At 47.4% G+C, this 24,690-nt stretch overlaps 1 protein-coding gene across 1 annotated transcript in view; it reads right to left on the reverse strand.

Moving 5' to 3' along the window:
• The window catches only part of CRACR2A (calcium release activated channel regulator 2A), a 198,229-nt gene that overhangs the window by 71,072 nt on the left and 102,467 nt on the right, over positions 1-24,690 (reverse strand). Inside the window, exons 3-5 of the mRNA XM_084859988.1 lie at positions 18,640-18,751; positions 14,707-14,872; positions 2,156-2,302 (exon numbers count right to left, since the gene is read on the reverse strand). Coding sequence (XP_084716114.1) covers positions 2,156-2,302; positions 14,707-14,872; positions 18,640-18,751 — 425 coding nt within the window. The remainder of the gene's footprint in view (positions 1-2,155; positions 2,303-14,706; positions 14,873-18,639; positions 18,752-24,690) is intronic.

Consider the following 24,690-nt stretch of genomic DNA (forward strand, 5'->3'; position numbering starts at 1 on the left):
GTAATTACCCACAATGCAGCACAGATTGCCATGTTGTCCTAGCCCACAGGGGTGCTCGGTGGGGTGGCTTCTTAACCCAAAAGCCTGCTGAGCCCCACCCAGAGCTGAGCTGCCGTAATCAGAACTCCCTGTTCAGATCCCTGCTCCTGAGGGATCTGAACAGGGAGCTTCCTTCTGAAAAGTCCTTCTCTGCAAGCAAGCACTCCTTCCCACAGGGACCCTACTGGCCAGTCACTTGAGATGATGAGACTCCTGGGGGCCATGCAGTTGTTCAGCCTCTGCTTCAGAGGCAGAATCCCCTCCTCCTGACAGGGATGGACCTGCAACCATCACCCCCAAGAGCCCAAGCTCCTGCTGGTCTGGTGGCAGTACCTGAACTGGGGTGCCCTGGGTCTCTGCGTGCTCCAGCTCCCCCTCTGAGGAAGGTTCCTCCAGTAGAGGCATGACAGAACAGGCTACCCAGAAGACCATCTTCTCCCATATGGGCCGGCCCAGTTCTTAAGATCTTCTGGACAGGTTCTCCTTTTGAGACCACTGCCTTCTGAGACACATTGGGTGGTGACCTCAGTGGCCGCTCCCAGGCTATGGAACTCCTTCCCTTCTCTGCTGTCCTTCCACCAACAGGCAAAGACCGCTTTATTCAAGAAGGACTTCCGCCTGTGAGTCTGTTGGGTTGGGTGCTGTTTCTTATTTTTATTTTTTTGTAATTGTTCTGTTTTTATTGTATTTTAATGTATTGTTTTATTATTTTAATCAGTCTTAATTGTGCCTTGAGGCTACCATTTTTTGGTAGAAAGGTGGGGTACAAATAAGGTCACTCAGTAAACAAATGAGTGTGTGTGTGCATATGCCTGTATGTGCGCACACATGTGCATGCACACATGTACAGGCCCTGGCACCCGAGCAGACGCCCAGTGCAGTCCTCAGGGCTGAAAAGGTTGTAGACACTTTAATTAAGCCATGAAGCCCAGCTTCCCCATGTGCTGTAACTACTAGGGATGTACAAAAGTCACTTACCTTTTCGAAGGGGTGATTTGCAGGGGGGGGGGGAGATGCTCCGCACCTCCCCCTGAAATCCTAATCTAGCCGGCTCTGCTCCATGGCTACTCCACGGAGCCACCAGCCGGGTGCATTCACAGGCGTGCCGAGCCTGCGGACGCAAATGGCGGCAGCTACAGCGGCCGCCATTTGTGTTCCTGTTTTTTTGCCGTGATAGGCTATGTAAATATTTATGTAGCCTATCACGGCCTCCGCAGGGACGCAAATGCGTTAGCCGTGACAGGCTATGTAAGTATTTATGTAGCCTATCAAGGCAAAAATGGGGAAGTGAATGGCGGCCGCAGACACGGCCGCCATTCACAAAGCAGCGCGAATGGCACCAGGTAAGTGCTCCGTTTCACGCGCCTTTTGCGGAGAGGTGGGGTGGGGGGGCTTCGTTCCACCATGGATTTTGGGGGGCCAAATGCACTGGCATTTGGCCTCACTGAGATCTGTGGCGGAATCCTCTGACATCCCTAGTAACTACAGGCCTCTCAGAACAGGAGCAGGGAATCCAGGAGGAAGCGAACACCCACAAGCATTTAACACCGTGCCCCAGCCGTTAAGTGTGTGGGCAGCCAGTCTGCCACTGAGCTCTGCATTGGCCACAAGAAGGAAGGCCCTTTATGTGAACGGGCCCAGTGATGATCTGTTAACCTTCTAGGAGTGATTTCTAGAAGATAGTTATTTCTGGTTTTAGCTTTATTCTCTCCTTTGCTACTGTCCTGATAAACTAATACTTTAAATGTTTGACCAGGGCTGTGTTTCCATGACAATGGAGGAAGAAGCTAATGGAGGAGCACTGGATTTTTAAAAAGGAATTGGCTTTGCTGTGAGCAGGGCTCCCAGTAAAAATCGCTTCACAGAACAAACTTCCTGGTGGGGGTTGGAATGAACATCATCTGACTGGCCGGGGCTGCTCAACCAATAAGAGAGGCTTCCCCACTCCCCCCCTTTCTCCTTTCCCCTGAAACTTATGACAGTGTTAAACTGAAAATTATCTATCTGCCCAAGGATAGATAACAAACAAATTTTTATGGGTGTAAGTGGAAGAGAAGAGCGCACAACCCACTGAAAAGGATGCCATTAGGAAAGCTACAATAAGAGAAGCACTAACGTTTTCAGGGCACACTCCAATGCGTTCTTTTCATTATCAGCTTCTTGGAGCTGAGAGAAAACTCTTGCCAGGAATTCTTCAAAACTGGAAAGTAAATAAGGCTCATCCTTCCTCAGGTGTAACCAGAGTTTCTTTATATCAATCTCACTGAGGAAATAAAAAACAACAACAACACTTGTTACATACTAGGGAGTTCAGGCTGCAGTGGTAGCAAAGGGTTTAGCAAGGATCATAGGGATAGACTATGTCAGCTTCGCTTTCTCCTACATTTGATTTTTTAATTGGAAGCTAAGGTTGAAGCCTGTACCGACATGCCCCATGATCAGTGGTGATGTTGTGGAATGTCACAAATGGTGCTTGCTTACAACTTATCTTCCATGCACCCATGCTTTTCCTTGGTCTTTCAGGCCCAAATTCAGATGGGGAGGATGGACTGCTTCGGACCAGCAAAGATGCCCCATGTTGTCCTGGTCCTGTATTGCCTTATGAAGCATCTGAGTCTTACTGTATTGCCAGAGGAATCCTACTGTGAATTGACCCATGCTAGATTGTTGCTTACATCAGTAGCTGGCAGGATGGTTAAACAGTGGGATATGGGGGTCTCCTCTGAGGCAGCAATGCTCAAAGTGGTGCTGATGCTAATGAGTTGCATGTAGTTGTATTTCCTAGCACTGTTGTGACTGATGATTTTCCATGGAGGGTAAGTTGTAAGCAAGCACATTTTGGGACATTGCATAACATCATCACTGATCACAAGGCACGTCAGTTAAGGCATCAGCCTTAACTTCCAGTTTCCTGGCTTTGTGAAGCTTGAGCCAACATGAGATAGCCTGATCTCTGGTCTTAAACTGACATTCTTTTTAATAATTGAATTGCCCTGGGATGGGCGATGAGTAGGAGATTATCCCTATGATATTTGAATCTGCTTTCTTACAAGTGAACCTTTATGATACATGGGATTATAAGCCAGGACATTGTACAGAGGCAGGTGGGCCAATTTACCATCTTATTGGCCCTGCCTGGGACTGTGTTGCTGCCAGAGAGAAGCCACCCCAGTGTCTGGATCTGAAGAGGGTTAAAACAGCTCCCCAGGGCTGATTTGAGCTGGCTGGGCCCAAGCTCCCTGGGAAGCCTCTTATCTGCCCAGCTCTGATGGGGGACGGCAGTGCCCCAGCAGCAGTGATGTCAGCAAAGGTGGGGCTGCCCCGTTGGGGGGAGTTGTTTTGGGGGGACACAAGGGCAAGGGTGTCCTTGCCCTAGGATCGGGTTGATTGGTCTGTGGCTTCCCCGTGTGGTGGTTGGTTGTTTTTATCTTAGGATCTTGTTATGGGCCAGGGAGAGAAGATATATGGCCAAGTTGGGGTACTTGAGGGGCCCCCAATTAGTGTGGTTACGGGTCAAGGGAGATAATGGCATTGGGAGGAGGGCTAGCCAGGTTAGGGGATGTACGGCCCCAGGCTTGTAAGCAAGCTAACAGTAGTTTTACAGATGCTTAGAGATCCATAATGCTCTCTGCTTCGGTTCATTATTAGTTGCAATCCCTTGCAGTTGGGCCTGCCGGCTTGTAAGACGAGTCAAAGGCTGGTGTAGCGCCCACCTCATCACACTCCATATTAACGAGATCTGGTACCATTGATCTTATCAGAGCCTAGGATGTGCCTGAAAAGTGAAGCTCTGTTTATTTTGAGACTCAGGTGTCCATGCTGAGAAAATTACGATAGTCTTGCTTCTGCCAGATATGTTACTAAGCACTGTTAGGTTATGCTGGGAAAGTTGCAGATGAACTCTAATTAATGCTTGCACCTGTCATACTGCCTCACTGCTATGCCTGAATAACATGTATGATATAAAAGTCTTCTTGTAGCAGAGCTCTTTGTTCAGAGCTTTTGTCTGATCCAACCATTGGGTACACCTGTGCGCTGTAAGTACTCAATAAATGTCTCATTAAATGTAAGCAAACCTGGATCTGACTTATCGCTTTCTCAGCACCTCTAAATCTTGGAAGCCCAGGCCGGGACATACAGGGGAACACAGCCCAGACACTTAAGAGCTGTGCCATGCTCCGGCCCTCCCCACATCCATAGGTGTGGTGGTTGCCCTATCAGCCTGCCCTTGGGCCTCCTGATTCTGCTGTTAAATGCCAGATTGGTTCAGAATAAGACCTCCTTTATCCATGACTTAATAGTGGATGAGGTGGCTGATCAGGCATGTATAACCGAGGCCTGGGTAGGTGAGCAGGGAGGAGTTAGTCTCTCCCAGCTATGCCCACCAGGGCATAGCATTTGCTATTATTATTATTATTATTATTATTATTATTATTATTATTATATTAGCATTTGCCACCAGGGCATCAGCATTTGGGAAGACCTGAAGGCCGGGGCCGGCGGGTTGCTGTGGTCTATAGGAGTTCCATCTAGCTCTACAGGCTCCCTGGCCATGTAGACTACTGGTCTGGAATGTTTGCACCTTGTGTGGGACCAGCAGGACAGATTGGGGATCCTGCTGGTGTACTACCCACCCCACTGCTCAACAGACTCCCTATCTGAGCTGACGGAAGTGGTCTCGGGTGCACTGTTGCAATCCCCCAGACTGTTGGTTCTGGGGGATGTCAACATTCATGCTGAGGGCACCTTGTCTGGAGTGGCTCAGGGTTTCATGGCCTCCATGATGACCATGGCACTATCCCAACATGTCATAGGCCAAACGCATGTAGCGGGGCATACTCCAGACTTGGTTTTCTCAACTGGACATGGAGATGGTGATCTGAAGGTGGGGGACTATGCATCAGTCCCCTTGTCATGGTCAGATCATTGCCTGCTGAGGTTTAGACTTAAAACAGCTTTTCCCCTCTGCAAGGATGGGGGACCAGATCCAGGCTAATGGATCTGGATGGTTTCCAGAGGACTCTGTGGAGATTTCTGGCTGATATGGTGAGCTCTCCTGGTTGATGTGTGGAATGCAGAAATGACTCGGGCAGTTGGCATGAGTGCTCCTGAGCGCCCTCTCCTGAGTAGAGCTTGTACTGCTCCATGGTATATTCCAGAGTTGGGAGCAATGAAACAAAATGGGAGACAGCTTGAGTACAGATGGAGAAGAACTCCTAGTGGATACAATCGAACGCTGGTATGTACCTATGGTAAAATATATTCAGGGGCAGTGAGGGCAGCAAAAAAAATCATCTTGCTGCCTCTATTGAATCTTCTGTCTGCCGCCTAGTGGAGCTCTTCAGAGTTGTCCAGGGGCTATTACACACCAGCCCTAAGGACACTGTAGACCCCTCTGAGACCTGCTGTAATGCATTTGCTAGGCACTTCCAGGATAAAATCTCTTGAATCTGTCAGGACTTAGACTCCAGCTGGTGAATCTGGTGAGGTATCCAGCTCATAATGAGGCAGAAGCTCTGCAGGCAGAGTCCCATCCCTCCCACACGTTTCCTGTAGATAAGGTGGAATGGGACTCAGGCTAAAAAATTCAAGATGCTCCCTCCACGTTTACACATGTTGGTGCTCAAGATGGAGCAAAGAATAAAAGGAACATGGTGGTCAGAGTCTACTACAGTCCACCCAATCAAGGAGAAGATGAGGATGAAACTTTTGAAAAGCAAATAGCCACTGTTTCAAGGAAGCACGATGTAGTAGTAATGGGGGACTTCAATTTCCCCAATATTTGTTGGGAGACAAATTCTGCAAAACATGGCCCCTTCAAGAGATTCATGACTTGTGTTGCTGATAACTTCCTCCTCAGAAAGTAGAGGAAGGAACTAGAGGATTGGCTATCCTTAACTTGAACCTAACCAACAGAGATTACTTCGTGGGTAAAGTAGCAGTTACAGGAATTCTGAGGGACAGCGACCATGTTATACTTCAGTTCATGGTTCTAAAGGAAGCAAAAGCTAAAGTGTAGCCAAATATGTACCCTGGATTTTAGAAAAGCTGATTTTAATAAACTCAGAACAATGATCAGTGAGGTCCCATGGCAAGCGACGCTAACGAGAAAAGGAGTCCAAGATGGGTGGGAGTTTTTAAAAAAGGAAATTCTCAAGGCACAATTACAAACAATTCCAACAAGAAAAAAAAGGTGGAAGACAACAGAAGAAGCCAATGTGGCTTCACAAAAAGCTTAGAAAACAAAAAAGTACACATAGGAAGTGGAAGGAAGCCAGTGTAGTGTAGTGGTGAGAGTGACGGACTGGGAGCCGGGAGATCCGGGTTCTAGTCCCCACTTGGCCATGGAAGCTCACTGGGTGACCTTGGGCCAGTCACAGACTCTCAGCCCAACCCACCTCACAGGGTTGTTGTTGTGAGGATACAACGGAGAGGAGGAGGATAATGTAAGCCGCCTTGGGTTCCTTGCAAGAGGAAAAAAGGCGGGATATATAAATGCAATAATAAAATAAAGGAAGGACAAGCAACAAAGGAAGAGTGCGGGCAGGTAACACAGAATTGCAAGGATGGCGTCAGGAAGGTTAAAGCTGAGAACGAGCTGAGGTTAGCGAGGGATGCTAAAAGCAACAAAAAAGCTTTCTTCAGCTACGTGCATAGTAAAAGACAGAGGAAAGGAATGAGGTTCAGCTATTAAATAAGGATAGCAAAATGATAACAGATGACAAAGAAAAGGCAGAAGTGCTCAATTCCTACTTTGGCTCAGTCTTCTCCCAAAAGAGGGTCTATGACCCCCTGGAAAAGGCAAAGTACAGGCTGAAGGAGCAAGACTGCAGCTTGAGAATGATACGTATATGGTCAAGGAACACCTAATGACTTTGAATGAGTTCAAATCTCCAGGGCCAGATGAACTGCACCCTAGAGTAATAAAGGAACTGGCAGAAGAACTCTCAGAACCACTGTCTTTTCTCTTTGAGAAATCACAGAGGACGGGTGAAGTGCCAGATGACTGGAGGAGGGCTAATGTTGTCCCTATCTTCAAAAAGGGTAAAAAGGAGGAACCTGGGAACTACAGACCGGTCAGTCTGACATCAATCCCTGGGAACATTGTGGAGCAGATGATAAAGCAATCGATCTGTAAGCACCTTGAAAACAATGCAGTGATGACTCAAATCCAACATGGATTTGTCAAGAACAAATCCTGCCAGACTAATCTGATCTCATTTATTGATCAGATAACCTTGTGGACTGTGGGAATCCTGTAGACATAATATACCTCGACTTCAGCAAAGCTTTCAACAAAGTGCCCCATGATCTCCTGATGAGCAAACTAGCTCAAAGTGGGCTAGATGAAACAACGATCAGGTGGATCCACAGTTGGCTACAAAATCGGACTCCAAGAGTGCGGATCAATGGGATCTTCTCAAACTGGGGAGCTAACGTGCAGGGTACCGCAGGACTCAGTCCTGGGCCCAATGCTCTTCAACATTTTTATTAATGACTTGGATGAGGAGTTGCACAGAATGCTGATCAAATTTGCAGATGACACAAAATTGGGCGGGATAGCTAATACTTTGGAAGACAGAAACAGAATTCAAAGTGATCTTGATAGACTGGAGCGCTGGGCAGAAAACAACAGAATGATATTTAATAGGGATCAATGCCAAGTTCTGCACCTAGGAAAAAGAAAACAAATGCACAGTTGCAAGATGGGGGATACGTGGCTCAACAACATGACAAGTGAGAAAGATCTTGGAATTGTTGTCGATCACAAGCTGAATATGAGCCAACAACGTGATGTGGCTGCAAAAAAGGCAAATGTTATTTTGGGCTGCATTAATAGAAGCATCGCTTCCAAATCCCGGGAAGTACTAGTTCCCCTCTACTCAGCACTGGTTAGGCCTCATCTGGAGTACTGTGTCCAGTTCTGGGCACCACATTTTAGGAAGGATGCAGACAAACTGGGGAGGGTTCAGAGGAGGGCAACAAAGATGATCAGGGGACTGGAAACAAAGCCCTATGAAGAGAGACTGAAAGAACTGGGCATGTTTAGCCTTGAGAAGAGAAGACTGAGGGGAGAGATGATAGCGCTCTTCAAGTACTTGAAAGGTTGTCACAGAGAAGAAGGCCAGGATCTCTTCTCGATCATCCCAGAATGCAGGACACAGAAGAATGGGCTCAAGTGACAGGAAGCCAGATTCTGGCTGAACATCAGGAAAAACGTCCTGACTGTTAGAGCAATACGACAATGGAACCAATGACCTAGGGAGGTGGTGGGCTCTCCCACACTGGAGGCATTCAAGACGAGGCTGGACAGCCATCTGTCAGGGATGCTCTGACTTGGATTCCTTCATTGAGCAGGGGGTTGGACTTGATGGTCTTGTAGGCCCCTTCCAACCCTACTATTCTATGATTCTATGATTCTCTGGCTTCCACTCAGAATACACACCGTGTCAAAGGAATTAACGAGGAAAGCAATCCCATGGCCACTAGACACTGTCTAGACAGCCAGAGGATTTTTCAGTTTCTGGGAACCGAGCTCAGAGTCAGCGCTCTGATCTTGGTTCCCAGAAACCACACTCCCTGCCCCCTTGTAGGCACTGCAGTTCTCACTGGTCTCAGTGCTCGGAAGCATGGAGAGACTGAAAAGGGGGCGTTCCCAGGGGCTGGGAGGGGAGGAGACCTCAGAAGCTTAATTATGAAGCTTCCTATGTGCTGCACAGCCCCCTTCCCCCGCTCCAAAATGCCCTGGCTAGAAAGCCAAAATTGGCCATCTTGCCACAAAAGCAGGGTGGGGAGAGCGCAGAGGAGAGGATCCCCTCCATGATCCGCCTGCCCTGCATAGGATAGTTGGTCACCTCCGACTCTCGAGGCAGCTGACTACCCTGATAGGATTGTGCCCTTAGGGTGCAATCCTATGGCCGCTAGTCAGTGGTGAGATGGCCAAAGGATAGGTTGGTTTCGAGGAACCGACCTCAGAGCCTGCGCTCCGAGGTCAGTTCCCTGAGAACCGACCTCCACCCCCTCCCGCGCCACCTCGTAGGCAGCACAGAAAGGCCCTGTGCTCTGCACTCAGAAGGGCAGCATGGAGCAGTGAAAATGGGGGGTTCCCGGGGGTTGGGCTGGGGCAGGGAAGTCAGAAATACTGGTACAACACATCCTATGTGTCGTCCAGCTGCTTCCCACACTCCAAGGTCCTGCGGCTAGACAGCAGAAATCAACTGTCTAGCCACGAAAGCCAGGCCAGGGGAGCAAGGAGGAGAGCCGCTCCTCACCACTCCTCCCGCCCTGCATTGGATAAGTGGTTGCCCCCAGGCTTGGATGAGACCATCGACCCAGATCGGATTGCTCCCTCCAACTATTTTTGGGGGTATCGTACAATGGAGGCCTAGAGCCTCTTGACTATCAGCCATCTTAACAGTAACAGCCATGAGCAACAAAGGGTTCTTCTTCCCACATTGCCTTGAAGTGGCAGTAGCCCCTCTTATGAGTATTAACTCTTCATTCCCCAGAGTCCATTTCCTGCATTTTACCCCAGATCCTTACAAGTATTAGCACTGGCACAATACTGATGCAATACCCCTGCAGTATTTCCAACTTATGGAATGATTCTGAAATATGCACACACACATCATTAGCTGGATGCCTGTGCCACTGAATAGATATTTCCCTCGATGTACAGAAAGGCTTACTTCTGAACAGATCTGCACAGGATTCCAGTATACCCTTTCCAGCCCTATCCCTTCTTCACCAGTTGTCTATGTGTCAGGCAGAGGGATTCCCTCAGCCTTCAACATTACGTAACTCTTATCTCAGTTGCCAGTTTCCTGCTACCCTTCCTCACTGACAGGAACACTGGGATTCCTTTGAAAACACTGAACTACTGGCAGCTTTCTAGCTTCAGAGTAGGGATGTCAGAGAATTTCGCCACGAATCTCGGGGAGGCCGAATGCGCTGGCATTCGGCCCCCCGAAATCGGTGGCGAAACGGTCTGCCCCCTACCCCCCCAGGACGGGATCTAGCTTGGGCGAATCTTCCTGGCGGCGGAGGCTCTGGTGGCGGTTCAGCGGCGGTTCGGCGGCAGCGGCAGCAGCGGTCGGTCTTCCGACCGGCTGCCACCACTGCCATTTCCAGTAAAACAACAACAACAAAACATGAAAAAAACCCATCAGCGCTAGATTGTTAAAAAATACCGTGATAGGCTACGTAAATGTTTACATAGCCTATCACAGCTGATTTAAAAGAGAAAAAACACACACGCGCATATGCAAATGGCAGCGCCCATGGGTGCCGCCATTTGCGTTCCTTATTTTGACACGTCTTAGTCTACGTAAACATTTACGTAGACTAAGACGGCGAAAATAAGGGGAACGCAAATAGGGGAACGCCTATGGGCGCCGCCATTTGCATACGCGCGTGTTTTTTTTTTCTTTTAAATCAGCCATGGTATGCTACGTAAACATTTACGTAGACTATCACGGCTGACTGCAGGGACGCAAACGGCGGCGGCTACGGCCGCCGCCATTTGCGGACCCGGCTGGCCAGGATTCGGGGGGGGAGGGACTTAGTGCCTCCCCCCCCGGCCAGAATTTCAGGGGGGAGGGACGGGGTGCCCCCCCACCTCAAATCAATTTCGTTAAAAGGTGAGTTTCGTACATCCCTACTTCAGCGTGAAACTGAGCATGTCTGACATAACTTTGCTAGCAGTTACTCCCATAGGCTTTCATGGGGCAGAAAAACCTTAATAACTTTTGAACTGTTGCTCAGAACTTCATCAGAAAGGCATACCTCCTTAACAAGCCTGAATCAGTAGTTTTCACCAAAATTTGAAAGAAATATATAATATGCCAAGTGAAGTTTGGAGTTTCACTTGGAAGCTTGGCTCAGTCTTCTCCCAAAAGAGGGTCTATGAGCCCCTTGGCAAAGGCAAAGTACAGGCTGGATTGCAGCTTGAGATCAATGGGCATATGGAAAAGGAAAACCTAGTTACTCTGAATGAGTTCAAATCTCCAGGGCCAGATGAACTGCACCCTAGAGTAATAAAGGAACTGGCAGAAGAACTCTCAGAACCACTGCCTATTATCTTTGATCAGTAATGGAGGACGGATGAAGTGCCAGAGGAGGGCTAACGTTGTACTTATCTTCAAAAAGGGTAAAACGGAGGAAACTGGGAACTACAGACTGGTCAGTCTGACATCAATCCCTGGGAAAATTCTGGAGCCGATGATAAAGCAATCCATCTGGAAGCGCCTTGAAAACAATGCCGTGATTACTCGAAGCCAACATGGATTTGTCAAGAACAAATCCTGCCAGACGAATCTGATCTCATTTTTTCATCAAGTAACCTCCCTTGTGGACTATGGGAATGCTGTAGGCATAATATACCTTGACTTCAGCAAAACTTTCAACAAAGTGCCCCATGATCTCCTGATGAGCAAACTAGATCAAAGTGATGAAACAATCCGGTGGATCCACAGCTGGCTATAGAATCGGACTCAAATAGTGCTTATCAATGGGATCTTCTCTTTGGAAGACAGAAACAAAATTCAAAGTGATCTGGATAGACTGGAGCACTGGGCAGAAAACAACAGAATGACATTTAATAGGGATAAATGCCAAGTTCTGCACCTAGGAAAAAGAAACCAAATTTAGGGATGTATGAAATTGGCCTTACCTCGCTCTGCCGGGTTCCGCTGGGGGGAGGGGGAGGCGCTCCATCTGCCCCCCGGAATCCTCGCTGGCCAGCTCCGCTCCACGGGGATTCCGTGGAGCCGCCGGCTGGCTCCGCCAGCAGCCGGACATCTGGCCGCTGGCTAGCAGGGACGCAAATGGCGGCAGCCATAGCCACTGCCGTTTGCGTCCCTGTAGTCAGCCGTGATAGGCTATGTAAATCTTTACGTAGCCTATCACATCTGACTTTAAAAACAAAACAAAAACGCGCGTACACAAATGGCGGCGGCTACGGCCACCGCCATTTGCGTTCCTTATGTTGGCCCGTCTTAGTCTACGTAAATATTTACGTAGACTAAGACGGGCCAAAATAAGGAACGCAAATGGCGGCGGCCGTAGCCGCCGCCATTTGTGTACGTGCGTTGTTGTTCTTTTTAAGTCAGACGTGATAGGCTACGAAAATCTTTACGTAGCCTATCACGTCGTCGTTGTTTTTTTTTAACCTACCCATGATAGGCTACGTAAATCTTTACATAGCCTATCACGTCTTTTTTTTTTTTAACATTGGAAATGGCGGCCGAGGCAGCCAGTCAGAAGACCGGCCACCGCCGCCGCCGCCGGAGCCACCGCCGCCCGGAAGATCCGCCCCAGATAAGTCTCGTCCCGGGGGGGATCCGCGGGGGGGCGGGGGGGGCAGGCCGTTCCGCCACGGAGTTCAGGGGGCCGAATGCACTGGCATTCGGCCTCACCGAGATCTGTGGCGGAATTCTCTGCCATCCGTAACCAAATGCACAGTTACAAGATGGGGGATACGTGGCTCAACAACACAACAAGCGAGAAGGATCTGGGAATTGTTGCCGATCACAAGCTGAATATGAGCCAACAATGTGATGTGGCTGCAAAAAAGGCAAATGCTATTTTGGGCTGCATTCATAGAAGCATCGCTTCCAAATCTCGGGAAGTACTAGTTCCCCTCTACTCAGCACTGGTTAGGCCTCATCTGGAGTACTGTGTCCATTTCTGGGCACCACATTTTAAGAAGGATGCAAAGAAACTGGAGAGGGTTCAGAGGAGGGCAACAAAGATGATCAGGGGACTGGAAACAAAGCCCTGTGCAGGGAGACTGAAAGAACTGGGCATGTTTAGCCTTGAGAAGAGAAGACTGAGGGGAGATAGGATAGCGCTTTTCAAGTACATGAAAGGTTGTCACAGAGAGGAAGGCCAGGATCTCTTCTTGATCATGCCAGAATGTAGGACACGGAAGAATGGGCTCAAGTGACAGGAAGCCAGATTCCAGCTGAACATCAGGAGAAACATCCTGACTGTTAGAGCAATACGACAATGGAACCAATGACCTAGGGAGGTGGTGGGCTCTCCCACACTGGAGGCATTCAAGATCAAGCTGGACCCGGCAACCACTCACCCACAGGGCTTCTGTCTTGCCAGGATTCAGCTTCAGTTTATTGGCCCTCATCTGGACCATTACTGAGTCTAGGCACTGATCCAGGACTTGCACAGCCTCTCCTGATTCAGATATCACAGGGAGATAGAACTACTTGTCATTAGAATACTGATGGCATTTAGTTCCAAATCCCCTAATGACCACTCCCAGCAGCTTTATATAGATGTTAAACAACATTGGGGACCCTGCGGCACCCCGTAGTTCGATTGCCAAGGGGCTGAAGAATAGTCACCCAATGTTACTCTCTGACATTGGCCCCATAGATAGGACCAGAACCAATGCAACATACTGCCTCCAAGGCCCATCCCACAGAGTCGATCCAGGAGAATACCATGGTCGATGGTATCAAAAGCTGATGAGAGGTTGAGCAGAATTAACAGGGTTGCACTACCCCTGCCCCTCTCTTGATAAAGGTCATCCATCAGGGTGACCAAGGCTGATTCAGTCCCATAACCAGATCGAAACCCAGACTGGAATGGGTCTAGATAATCAATATCCTCTAAGAGTGCCTGCAGTTGCTCTGCCACCACCCTCTCTAGTACCTTCCCTAACAATGGGGTATTTGCGACTGGGTGGTAGTTGTCTAACAGTGTTGGTTCCAGAGAGGGCTTCTTCAGGAGTGGTCACACTACTGTCTCCTTAAGGACAGCAGGGGCCACCCCTTCCCATAGAGAAGCATTCACCCCAGCCTCGACCCACCCAGTCATACCCCCTCGGCTAGCTTTTATTAGCCAAGGGGGCAGGGATCAAGGGGGCATGTGGTCGGTTGCATTGCTGCAAGCACCTTGTCCACATCATCAGGCTGCAGTAACTGGAACTGATCCCACAAAATCAGGCAGATGGTGGCATCAGACACCTCAACTGGAACTGCGCTAACAACAGTGTCAAATTCACTGTGGAGACAAGCAATTTTGTCCTCAAAGTGCAATGGAAAAAGGTCACAGCGGTTCCTCAATGGGGCCAGGGCTGCATTTGCTCGGCATGATGTTAATAGCGCCTGGACCACCAGGAAAAGTTCCGCTGGACAGCTAATCGAGGGCTTAATGGATGCAGCAAAATAAGCCTTCTTTACGCCCACACTGGCACGCAATAGGCACGATTATGTGCTCTAGAGTGTGCTCGGTCATCTTTGCTTCTAGTCTTACGCCATTTGTACTCTCGCTGATGTCCAGCCTGTTTCACTGACTGCAGCTCCCCAGTATACCAAGGAGTGGAATGGACTCTACAGTGCTGGAGAGGGCACTCAGGTGCAATCAAGTCGATGACTTGTCAGGAAAATCATCTCCATGTTCGAAAATGATTTCCTTCATCTTGGAAATATTGGTAAACACCCTGTAGAGCAGCTTTCTTTCCTTGGCTCCCTTCACCTCCATAATGGCCATGTAATGGACCTAATTCGTTATCTTGCACATGTGAATATATTTGTACAATTTTTAAATGGGGGACCATTCGGATGTTTGATACCATACCTGCAGGCTGAAAAGGTATAATCCTGAAAGTGTTTCATACTTCTCTGATGTTTTGGTGGTAGTACTTACTCTTCTAAGAAATTGTTAGCTCCAAGCCTCTCCATAAGATTTAAGAACTGATCTTCTTCCTCATCGCTTTTCATGTTGCTTTCTTTCCATTTAGGCCGATACATATTTTCAGTTTCACACCTTGGTATCTCAGAAGGAGATTCCTTCCTCCCAAACAAAAACTGGCCTGCAAATTTCAAAAGATTTATATAAAAATCTTATAATAAAATATTCAGCACTCAAAAAATTGGAGGTTTCTTCTTTAGTGCTCAGCCCTATGTGATCAAAGGCAGACAGCACTTAATACTCTCATGTGTAAAGATCATTTAAAAATTAATGGTGAAAAATATTTTTTGTGTTCCCCATAACATGCTACAACAACATTGATTTGGGGTGGGGTGGGTGGGGTGATGCATTCCCTGTATTTTGGTGATGTGTAAGTAGCTCCCTTGATGAAGGAAGCCATGATGTCATTCTAAGTTAAACATGATACATTTTTTTAGATAAACTAAAATACTTCGGTACATGAATTTTGTATTTAGTACGCAGGTTTAAACTTCATTAAATTCAACTTAAATGCTCTAATTCAGAAATCCCATACGCGTTAATGCAGCCCTTGAATAGGGGCTGCTTCATACACAATCATTTATTACATGAACATATATATTTTCCCAGTCCTCCGCAGAAGTTCATTAGCAGTAGAATTATATACATATCTACTCAGAAGCAAGGCCCGTTAAGGTCAACGAGGCTTAGTCCCTGCCAGGTATACATAGGATTAGGGATGTACGAAAGTCACTTACCTTTCGCGGATTATGTTGATGGGAGGGGGGAGGCGTTCTGTCCCTCCCCCCAGAATCCTCTGCGGCCGGCTGTGCTCCACGGCAGCTCTGTGGAGCAGCCGGCCAGGCCCAGCCAGGCCAGAGCCGTCCGCAGCCGGATTTCCGGCCACGGAGGGCTCTGGGGGGAAAAAGAAAACAACCCGCATACACAAATGGCGTACGCCATGGCACGCCATGGTACGCCATGGCGCTATGGCCACCGCCATTTGTGTTCCTTATTTTTGCCGTCTTAATCTACGTAAATATTTACGTAGACTAAGACGGCGAAAATAAGGGGAACGCAAGTAGCGGACGCTATTTGCATTCCCTTTATTTTTGCCATCTTAGTCTACGTAAATATTTACGTAGACTAAGACGGCCCAAAATAAGGAATGCAAATTGCGGCGGCCATAGCCGCCATTTGCGTATGCCCTTTTTTTTTTTTTTTACCCAGACGTTTTAGGCTGCGTAAAAACTTACGTAGCCTATCAGCCTATCTCTGTAAAAAAAAAAAAAAAAATTGCAAATGGCAGCGGCGACAGCTGGTCAGAAGACCAGCCACCGCCAAAGCCGCCGCCGCCGCCTGGAAGATCCGCCCCAAGTAAGTCTCGTCCCGGGGGGGATCCGTGGGGGGGCGGCAGGCCGTTCCGCCACAGATTTCGGGGGATCTCACCGAGATCCGTGGCGCAATTCTCTGCCATCCCTACATAGGGTTGTGGTCTAAGTGTACACATTCAGGATAGGCCACTCCAGCACACGTGCTCTGTCACCTGCAGGGATTATGGCAACCATGGTGACTTTCCCCAATCTGGTGCACTCCAGATGTGTGGGACTGCAACTCTCCCCATTGCCAGGCAGCACAGTTGGGGAAGGCCAATCTAGAGCAGCCTCTCCCCCAGAATTAGGACAGAACATACGCAATCCACCCAGTAGTGGGTGGTCCCTTCAGAAATTCAGAAGTGCGGGGTCCCTTCGTGACAGCCACAGCCATGCCCCCTCACAGCCACGCCCCCTTCTATACAGCCTTGAAAGATATACAGCCTTATAAAAGATATACAGCCTTGAAAGATATATAACGATTTACGTAGCCTATCCGTGCCCAAATAAGGAATGCAAATGGCGGCACCCATGGGCGCCGCCATTTGCGTACGCGCTTTTTTTTTTTTTTTTAGTCAGCCATCATAGGCTACGTAGATTTATGTAGCCTATCACGGTTGACTTTGAAAATCTAGCCGTGATAGGCTACGTAAATCTTTACGTAGCCTATCATGTTTTTTTTTTTTTTTACACTTTACTTTTTCTTTCGCAGCTGGGGAGACGGGGCACTCCCCCCTGGCCAGAATTTCGATGGGGAGGGATGGGGCGCCTCCCCCACGGCCAGAATTTCGGGGGGAGAACCAAAGCACCTCCCCCCCCCGAATAAAGCTACAGGACCAGGTAAGGGGCTTTCGTCCATCCTTAGTTAAAGCCCTATACTCACCACTCTAGAGCCCTTATCCATATTAGGTCCCATGCGCTTATTTTTGATTGAGTAAAAAAGAAAAAAAAAGCTACATCATTAAAGTAACATGAACGTGTAGTTTGACCTTCCGGGAATTTGGTCAGGGCAGGAGGGGGAATGTGGAATGCAGAATGCACAGGTGGGAGAAAACAGAAGGATCAGTATCACCTTTCTGAAAGCAGAAATGCAGCCCCCAGCCTCCTGATCTCCTCCATATAGTAGCGTAATTGGCCTGTGGAGTCCTAGAACTTCTCAGAACATTTCCCAAAAGCCCCTGCTGTGACCCGTGTGTCTCTGCGGGTGAGGGAGGATGGCCAGAAGCGGCAGAGAGACACACGGAGAGGAAGGGCTGCTGCCTGGGAGCAGGCCAGGGAGGGCTGGTGAAGCACCAGTGGGGACTCAAGGGTGGAGGAGATCTTTTTGGTCCGTTTGGAACAAACGGAAGCCTGGGACCCTTGGGGAAAAGCCCTGGAACAGGAAAGCCGAATGCATTGTTAAAACTGTGCAGGCCTCCTGCTCAAATGGCAAACTGCTACATTTTTGATCCAGTTCTTTTGTGTGGACCACCTTCTAAGTGGCCAAAAACCTTCCCTGTTTACCTAACTCATAAAATCACCTGTTGTTTGTAACTATGTGTCAGTGTGATTGCTGGAACCCACCAGGCTTAGTAGAGGTTACTAACACAGACGTGCCTTCAGCCCTGATTATACAGGCACACAACTGATTTATGAAGTCATTACAGTAAATAAAGGAAACAAGTGTTGCTGTTCTTCTCTGTGCGGTGAGAAAAGGCTGTGCAGGGTCATGTCACACTAGGCGTATTCACACATTACACTGAACATGCATTCGCGCTCCAGGTGTGCTCATTAAGAAGGTTGTGAGAATCTAGCCCCTTTCAGCCATTCTGCTCACGTGTAAGCGCTACATGCAAGGAGGGGGAGGGAAAATGAGTCCACTAGCTCCCTTCCCCCCCTCATTGTTTCTGTTGTCCTCTACATGTGGAGGGTGACTGCCTGCAAAGGAGACCCTCCTCTATCCACGGAAACTTTCCCTGGGATTTTAGAAAGCCCGGAGCAGTTCTCTGGTCAGCATTTTGACAGGACAGTTATCAGGAAACTGTCAACTGAGACAAGAGTGAGGTAATTTTGAGGGCTGAGGGAGTAATTCTGCCTGACAGGTCACTGATTAAGAGAGGAAGGGAAAGGGGAAAAAAACTATGCTGGAATCCTGTGCAGAAATAACCTTTTCTGAGCATACACAGCCATATCTATTTGTTTGTATACATGTACTCTATTAAAGACTTGTTTGTGTGTGTGTGTTTTAGTTTACGGTTTGTTTGTTTGTTTGTTTTCAGTACACTGTAATAATTTTCCTTGTTAAAAATCATGGAGATTCAATGATTTAAAAAATTCTGCTTAAGAGCCAGAGTCAAAGTGGGCAGAGTTCGTAAGCAATGCAGGATTGCATAGTTCTCTCTCCCTCTCTCTCTGCTACTTCATCACTTCTCTACCTCAAGTGTTGAGATCAAGTGATGAGTAATCAGGCAATGTACATGAATGTGTGAACTGGTCTATAGCATAAGAAATAACAGCTGAAAGGTTTCCAAAGCAGTATTTCCATTTTAGTACTCACCAAATCCTGTGGTGAATTCCTCTGGCGTAAGTAAACCATTGCCATCTGCATCCAGACTATCAAATACTTTCTCCAGCTCTTCAGGGCTAAGAGGTAACTCACCATGAAGCCTCTGAAATGACAAATCATTCCTCAGATATATAAATATATATAAATCAACAGTTGCATTTTTAAAACACAGGAAAAGACAAATTATTTAGATTAACAGAAGATTGCCGTGTGTGTGTGTTTTAAACCCTTGATCTAAAACTGCTAGTGTAATCTTAGACAGATCTACTCAAAAGTAACACCCATTGAGTTCAATAGGATTCCAGCCTGTATGTTATATATGTTAGGGGTATTGTGAGTTGAACAGTTAATGTGCATTACAATCAGCCATTGTGCACATTCACCATGCTTCATTGAGAATTCCCTCTTCATTCTGTTCATGAAGAGGGAATTGTGCATAATCTCCAACAGGCTTTAGGGAATGTCCATATCTCAATGGCATTGTATATACTCTCTGGGCAATATGCATATTGCACAAAATTGTACAAAATACACAATATATGCACAAGCCTCAAAGACTGTTGAAATCTCAACAGTATTTTGTACATTATCTGGGCAATATGAATAGTCTCCCAGGAATACCGGAGAATGTGCATACTTCATCATAATCTCATCATAATTTTGTGATTTGCCCATGCAATAAGTGTGGCTTTCAAGGAATCTTGGAGAATGTGCAGTAATCAGCAGCAGAAGAAAGGAATTTTGTACATTGTTCATTCAATATACTTTGTCTGCAAGTGATGTTAGAGAATGTTCATAAATAACTAGTAACTGTGAGATTAACCTGAATGATTAATTCTACACACAGGTACCATCTAAAATATTCTGGCTGGATTTTTTTTTATATTTGGGGCCCTGACTCTTTTGCATTTGGTTCCAACCGCTGCTGGAATGCAGCTTCCAAGAGCTTCTCCAAAATGGAATTCACTCCTTGAGCTAAAAGAGGTTCAGCAACCCTGCTCTAAACAAACCCAAATCAAAAATGAAGTTGATTTCTGGGATTATTGAAAACAAGGCTGTAATAAAGCTCTCACAATGAGTCTGATGGTCAGCTGGTTTCTCTCTCCTGCTGCCATTGCTTTATGGCCTGGGCTATCTTCACACCTGGCATTTTATCCCAGTACAAACGGGTCCTTTTGATTCCGGATCCTTTCCAGGATTTAGACTGGCCCTGTATACAGGCATCTCTTATAGGGCGTCCCTCCGCTCTATACCTTTTCATGGCTGGCTGGAGCTGCACGGAACAATCAGGACAGAAGGGGACTGCTGCTGGCCCCATGTGCCCTCCCCTCCCCTGATCATTGGTTTCTGTAGCATGATTGATGGCTCCACCCATCTCTCTACTCCTCCACAGCAGGAGGGAAGTCGGAAACCCTTCTAGTGGCCTGGATAGGGGGCTATGGGAGCTGGTTCCCTCCTTCCTCTGACTTTGTGGCAAGGGAGAGAGAGTCTTCTCGGTGGCTTACCCTGAGGTTGCTGGCACTGCTAGTCCTTCTCTGCTAAATGTGTCAGTGTGTGATGGAATTAAATGCAGTATATGGCTTGCACTACTGCGTTTGAAGGGTATACTGATTTCCGGGTTCCCAACTACAGAAGTAAGAAATCCACAAACGAACTTGTATGCAGTCAATGCATCAAACTATCCCTAGCAGCCCCCCCCCTCCCCAGGTGACCACTTCACAGGGACACTTTCTTCATTAGACGCCGCTTGCTTCCCCCCTCCCCCCACTGTTGTTGCTCTTCCCCTTTATTCTGGCTTCCGAACGACCCTGCAAGGTGGGCTAGGAGAAGAGATGCTGGCTAGGCGGGAGGGAGTACTATGAAAACCACCTCAGCATTACTGCCTTATCTAAAACAACTCCACACACAACGACGAAACCATTAAAAATGACCATTCCAAGCTCTTCATGATGAATTTACTTAGGGGAGGAGAAAAGACACTTTTAATATCCATTGAAATCCTAACTGTCAAGCCTTTCTCCTGTGTGGCTGAGAAGGGAGACTCCCCCATCCACTGTAGAAGGGAAAAAGCCCATCAAACTGGTGAGCAAAAGGGAGAAGGAGCAGTCAGTGAAGTCAGTGGGAGGGGGAGGTTCCAAGTAAATGCACTGAAGGGGATGGGAGACCTTCAGACTGCTACTCTAAGTAGACTTACAATGCACTCCTATGCATGCCTACTCAGAAGCAAGCCACGCAGATTTCAATGGCACTTACTCCCAGGAGAGGAAAGCCTTACAGCCAATGAGTTTACTCAGAAGTAAGCATTGCTGTGTTCAGGGGGATCTCAGAGAAGCATTTGGGATGGTTAACCACTTTACAGTTCAAACGCCCATAGTGGAATGGGAGAAAGGCAGAAATGGTAACTGGAAGCGTGGTCAGTGACCTGCTACCCCCTCCCACCGATCTGTTGTCATAACAATGTTATTCAACACTGCCCAACAACACTCCCCAGGATACACGCCTACACAAAGTGGGAAACAGCGCTAAAGGGGAAATATACTGCAAGGAAATGGCGATTTTAATCGCAAGCACAGAAAATGCCTGGTTTTCTCCATTCTCAGATGACATGGGAAGAGGGAGGGGAAGTTGTGAGATAGCAGCAGGAGAGCAGCGGCATCTTGGAATCATAGAATCATAGAATAGTAGGTTTGGAAGGGGCCTACAAGACCGTCACGTCCAACCCCCTGCTCAGTGCAGGAATCCAAGTCAGAGCATCCCTGAGATGGCTGTCCAGCCTAGTCTTGAATGCCTCCAGCGTGGGAGAGCCCACCACCTCCCTAGGTAATTGGTTTCATTGTCACATTGCTCTAACAGTCAGGAACCTGCAAGAGAGTGAGCAAGAGGCTGAAGGTCAGTCAAGCTGAGACAATGAAACCAAGGCCTACAACAAGAGAAGAGTAATAGTAGTGGGAGACTCCTTGCTGTGTGCGATCGAAACCCAAGTGTGTTGCGAAGACCCATGGGCTCGCCAGGTATGCTGTCCCCCAGGACAACAGATCTAATATACCTCGACATCAGCAAAGCTTTCGATAAAGTGCCCCATGATATCCCGATGAGCAAACTAGCTCAAAGTGGGGTAGATGAAACAATGATCCTGTTGAGTTTTATAATAATTGTTATTTAAATCAAAGTTTTGTATTGGGAAATGTCTCCTTCTTTCTTTTAGATTTTAACTGTTCTTTATTTCATTTCCATTATTATACATGTACATTATCTGTCTGTACAGCTTTGTTCAACAAATGCATAATAAATTGTACAACAATTTGGTCTATGCTCAGGCTGATGATGGGGTGAAAGTTATTGAATTCTTGGTGGAATTCCTCTAGGGCCTCCTTCCCATGTGTCCAGATGAGAAAGATGACATCAATGAATCTTAGGTAGAGGAGTGGTCTTTTGGAGCATGTGCTCAGGAAGCGTTGCTCTAGATCTGCCATAAATACATTGGCGTATTGTGGTGCCATTCAAGTGCCCATAGCAGTTCCATTGATCTGTAGATATAGGTTATCCCCAAATCTGAAATAGTTGTGTTTGAGTACAAAGGCTTATTTTGGCGGCCAAATGTGCAGTTGTGACATCAGTGATGGTATTCCTGATGGCTTATAGCCCATCTGTGTGGGATATGTTAGTGTAAAGAGCCTCTGCATCCATGGTTGCCAGGATGGTGTTCTCGGGTAGATGGTCAATAGACTGTAGTTTCCGTAGGAAGTCTGTGGTGTCACGTACATAGCTGGGGGTGTTAATTGCATAGGGCCTAAGAATAGAGTCTACATAACCAGACATCCCTACTGTTACAGTGTTGATACTGGAGGCAATGAGGCACCCTGGGTTATGTGGTTTGTGTATTTTCAGTGGACCCACAATCATCAGGCTGTACCAACTGGAACTCATCCCACAAAATCAGGCAGATGGTGGCATCAGACACCTTGAATTGAAAAAAAAAAAGACACTTCTAATATTCTTATACAAGTCTATGGTATGGCCACCTTTGGAATACTGTGTACAGTCTGGTCACATCAAACAGGATATTGCAGAGTTGGGAAAGATGCAGAAAAGGACAACCAAAATGATTAAGGGGCTGGAGCAACATCCCTATGAGGGAAAGGTTACAATGTCTGTGACATTTTAGCTTAGGAAAAAGGTGAATGAGGGGAGGCATGACAGAGGTTTACAAAATTATGAATGGGGTGGAGAAAGTGGATACTCATAATAGTAGAACCCTGGGTCATCCCATGAAGCCCATTGGCAGGAGATTCAGGACAAGTAAAAGGAAGTACTTCTTGAAAAGAGGATTAAACAAATTAATGGAGGATAAGGGTATCAGTGGCTACTGTAATCATGATTATGTGTATATTACTTGCAGTACCGGAGGCAGTATGCCTCTGTATACCAGTTGGCTGGGAACATGAACTAGATTGCCCTCATGTCCTGCTAGTGGGCTTTCTGCAGGCAGTTGGTTGGCTACTGTGAACTGAATGGTAGCTGAGACAGGCCTTTGGTGTGATTCAACATGGCTCTTCTCAGGTTCTTAAAGAGGTGGGAAAAGACATATGATGATAGTTGTGAGAGGATGGAGCCTCTTGTTCTGTTAGGTAAACTGAAGTGAATAGTTGTATAGAACACAATACAGTTTTTTTTTTTTTGCTTCAAGTGAATATTAATTTTTTCAACTGTAGACTATTAGATGGCCACTGTAGTGGTCTTATGTTAACAGTGAGTTGGCTGAATCACATTCTGCCATTATAACCAGAAATGGGGCGGGGGGCAGTAAGTTCTATGGCTTATATTGAGAAAATAGCTCAACACTGATCGCAAAGTAGGCAGTGGAGGAGAGGTGGGTTTGAGGATGGCTAGTGCCAATGCTGAGGTTCGGGAAAACAGCAGTTTTTCACTCCATTTTAGCCTATGGAATTTCATACACTCACATTCGCAGGATGGGAGCAGGAATAAAATTGAGTGAGAGTGCACCCCTCTGGTGGAATGCCAGCATCTGAACCCTTTTTGACCTTAATGAGCCACTGTAGGGAAAATCTGAGGGGAGTGGAAAATAAGAGAGAAAGAGATTGTGAAAAAAAATTTCTGATGAAACTGTGAGGAGAGTGGAGACTGTAATTGTAAAGGAAGGTTCTGAAGAAACAGAGACAGAATAGGTAGGTCTTGATGACACTGAGGAAAGGGCAGGAAAGAGAGGGGGAGGAGGGGGAGCAGCAGCAGCATTCTGCCCTTCTTCCAGTTACCAGTCAGTAGGTGTGTGACTTGTCAGTAACTAATTGTCAGTAATTAAGGGTGCAGTCCTATGGGTTGTGCCCTGGGTACTCATAAGCCACCGGATTTGGAGGCTTCTGAGTATCGTATGCAGAGAGAGAGGCACCTCACCCCTCCTGTGTTGCATTTAAACTAGAAGGGTGATTTCACCTGTCTAGCTTTGTGCATGGGGAGGGAAGGAGGCTGGGGCAGTGATAAGAAAAGATGTAACCCAGCCACCCTGGCCTCCTCTCCTCCCTGCCCCCAGGAACACCTCCTTTCCCTGCCCCCCCCCCCCCGGTCTCCAGCTCCATTTACTGAGCACGGAGAGGCAGCTGGTGTGGCTCTCTCCACTTTGGCTATGAGGGAGAAGGGGCGGGGAGGGCGGTTTCCTGGCTCCAAGCAAGTTTTATTTTAGGAAATAGTCTAACGTTCCATAAAAGGTAGGCTATTAGGCTCCCTTCCCTCCATTTCATTTTATTGTTCAGAGACTTTATTTAAATCATTGATTCATATGGATGTTTGTTTTGCTTCCTCCCCCCTTTTGTTTCCTAAGTTGCTCACTGGTTTTTCCCCACCTGCTTTCAGGGAAGGGGTCCTGGTGGGCTAGCGGCACCACATGGTAGTTTGGAGGTTAATGTCTTTCTCCTACATCCACTACCGTATGTATGAACCCAAGTCCTCATGGTGCTTCCAAAGATAACCTCTCTTACCCCATGAGCAACCCTGTGGGGTGGTGGAAATCTACAATACCATAACACC

Source organism: Heloderma suspectum, chromosome 5, assembly GCF_057233095.1.
Source record: "Heloderma suspectum isolate Gila_16-S chromosome 5, 16-S_ref, whole genome shotgun sequence".
Taxonomy (NCBI): Eukaryota; Metazoa; Chordata; class Lepidosauria; order Squamata; family Helodermatidae; genus Heloderma; species Heloderma suspectum.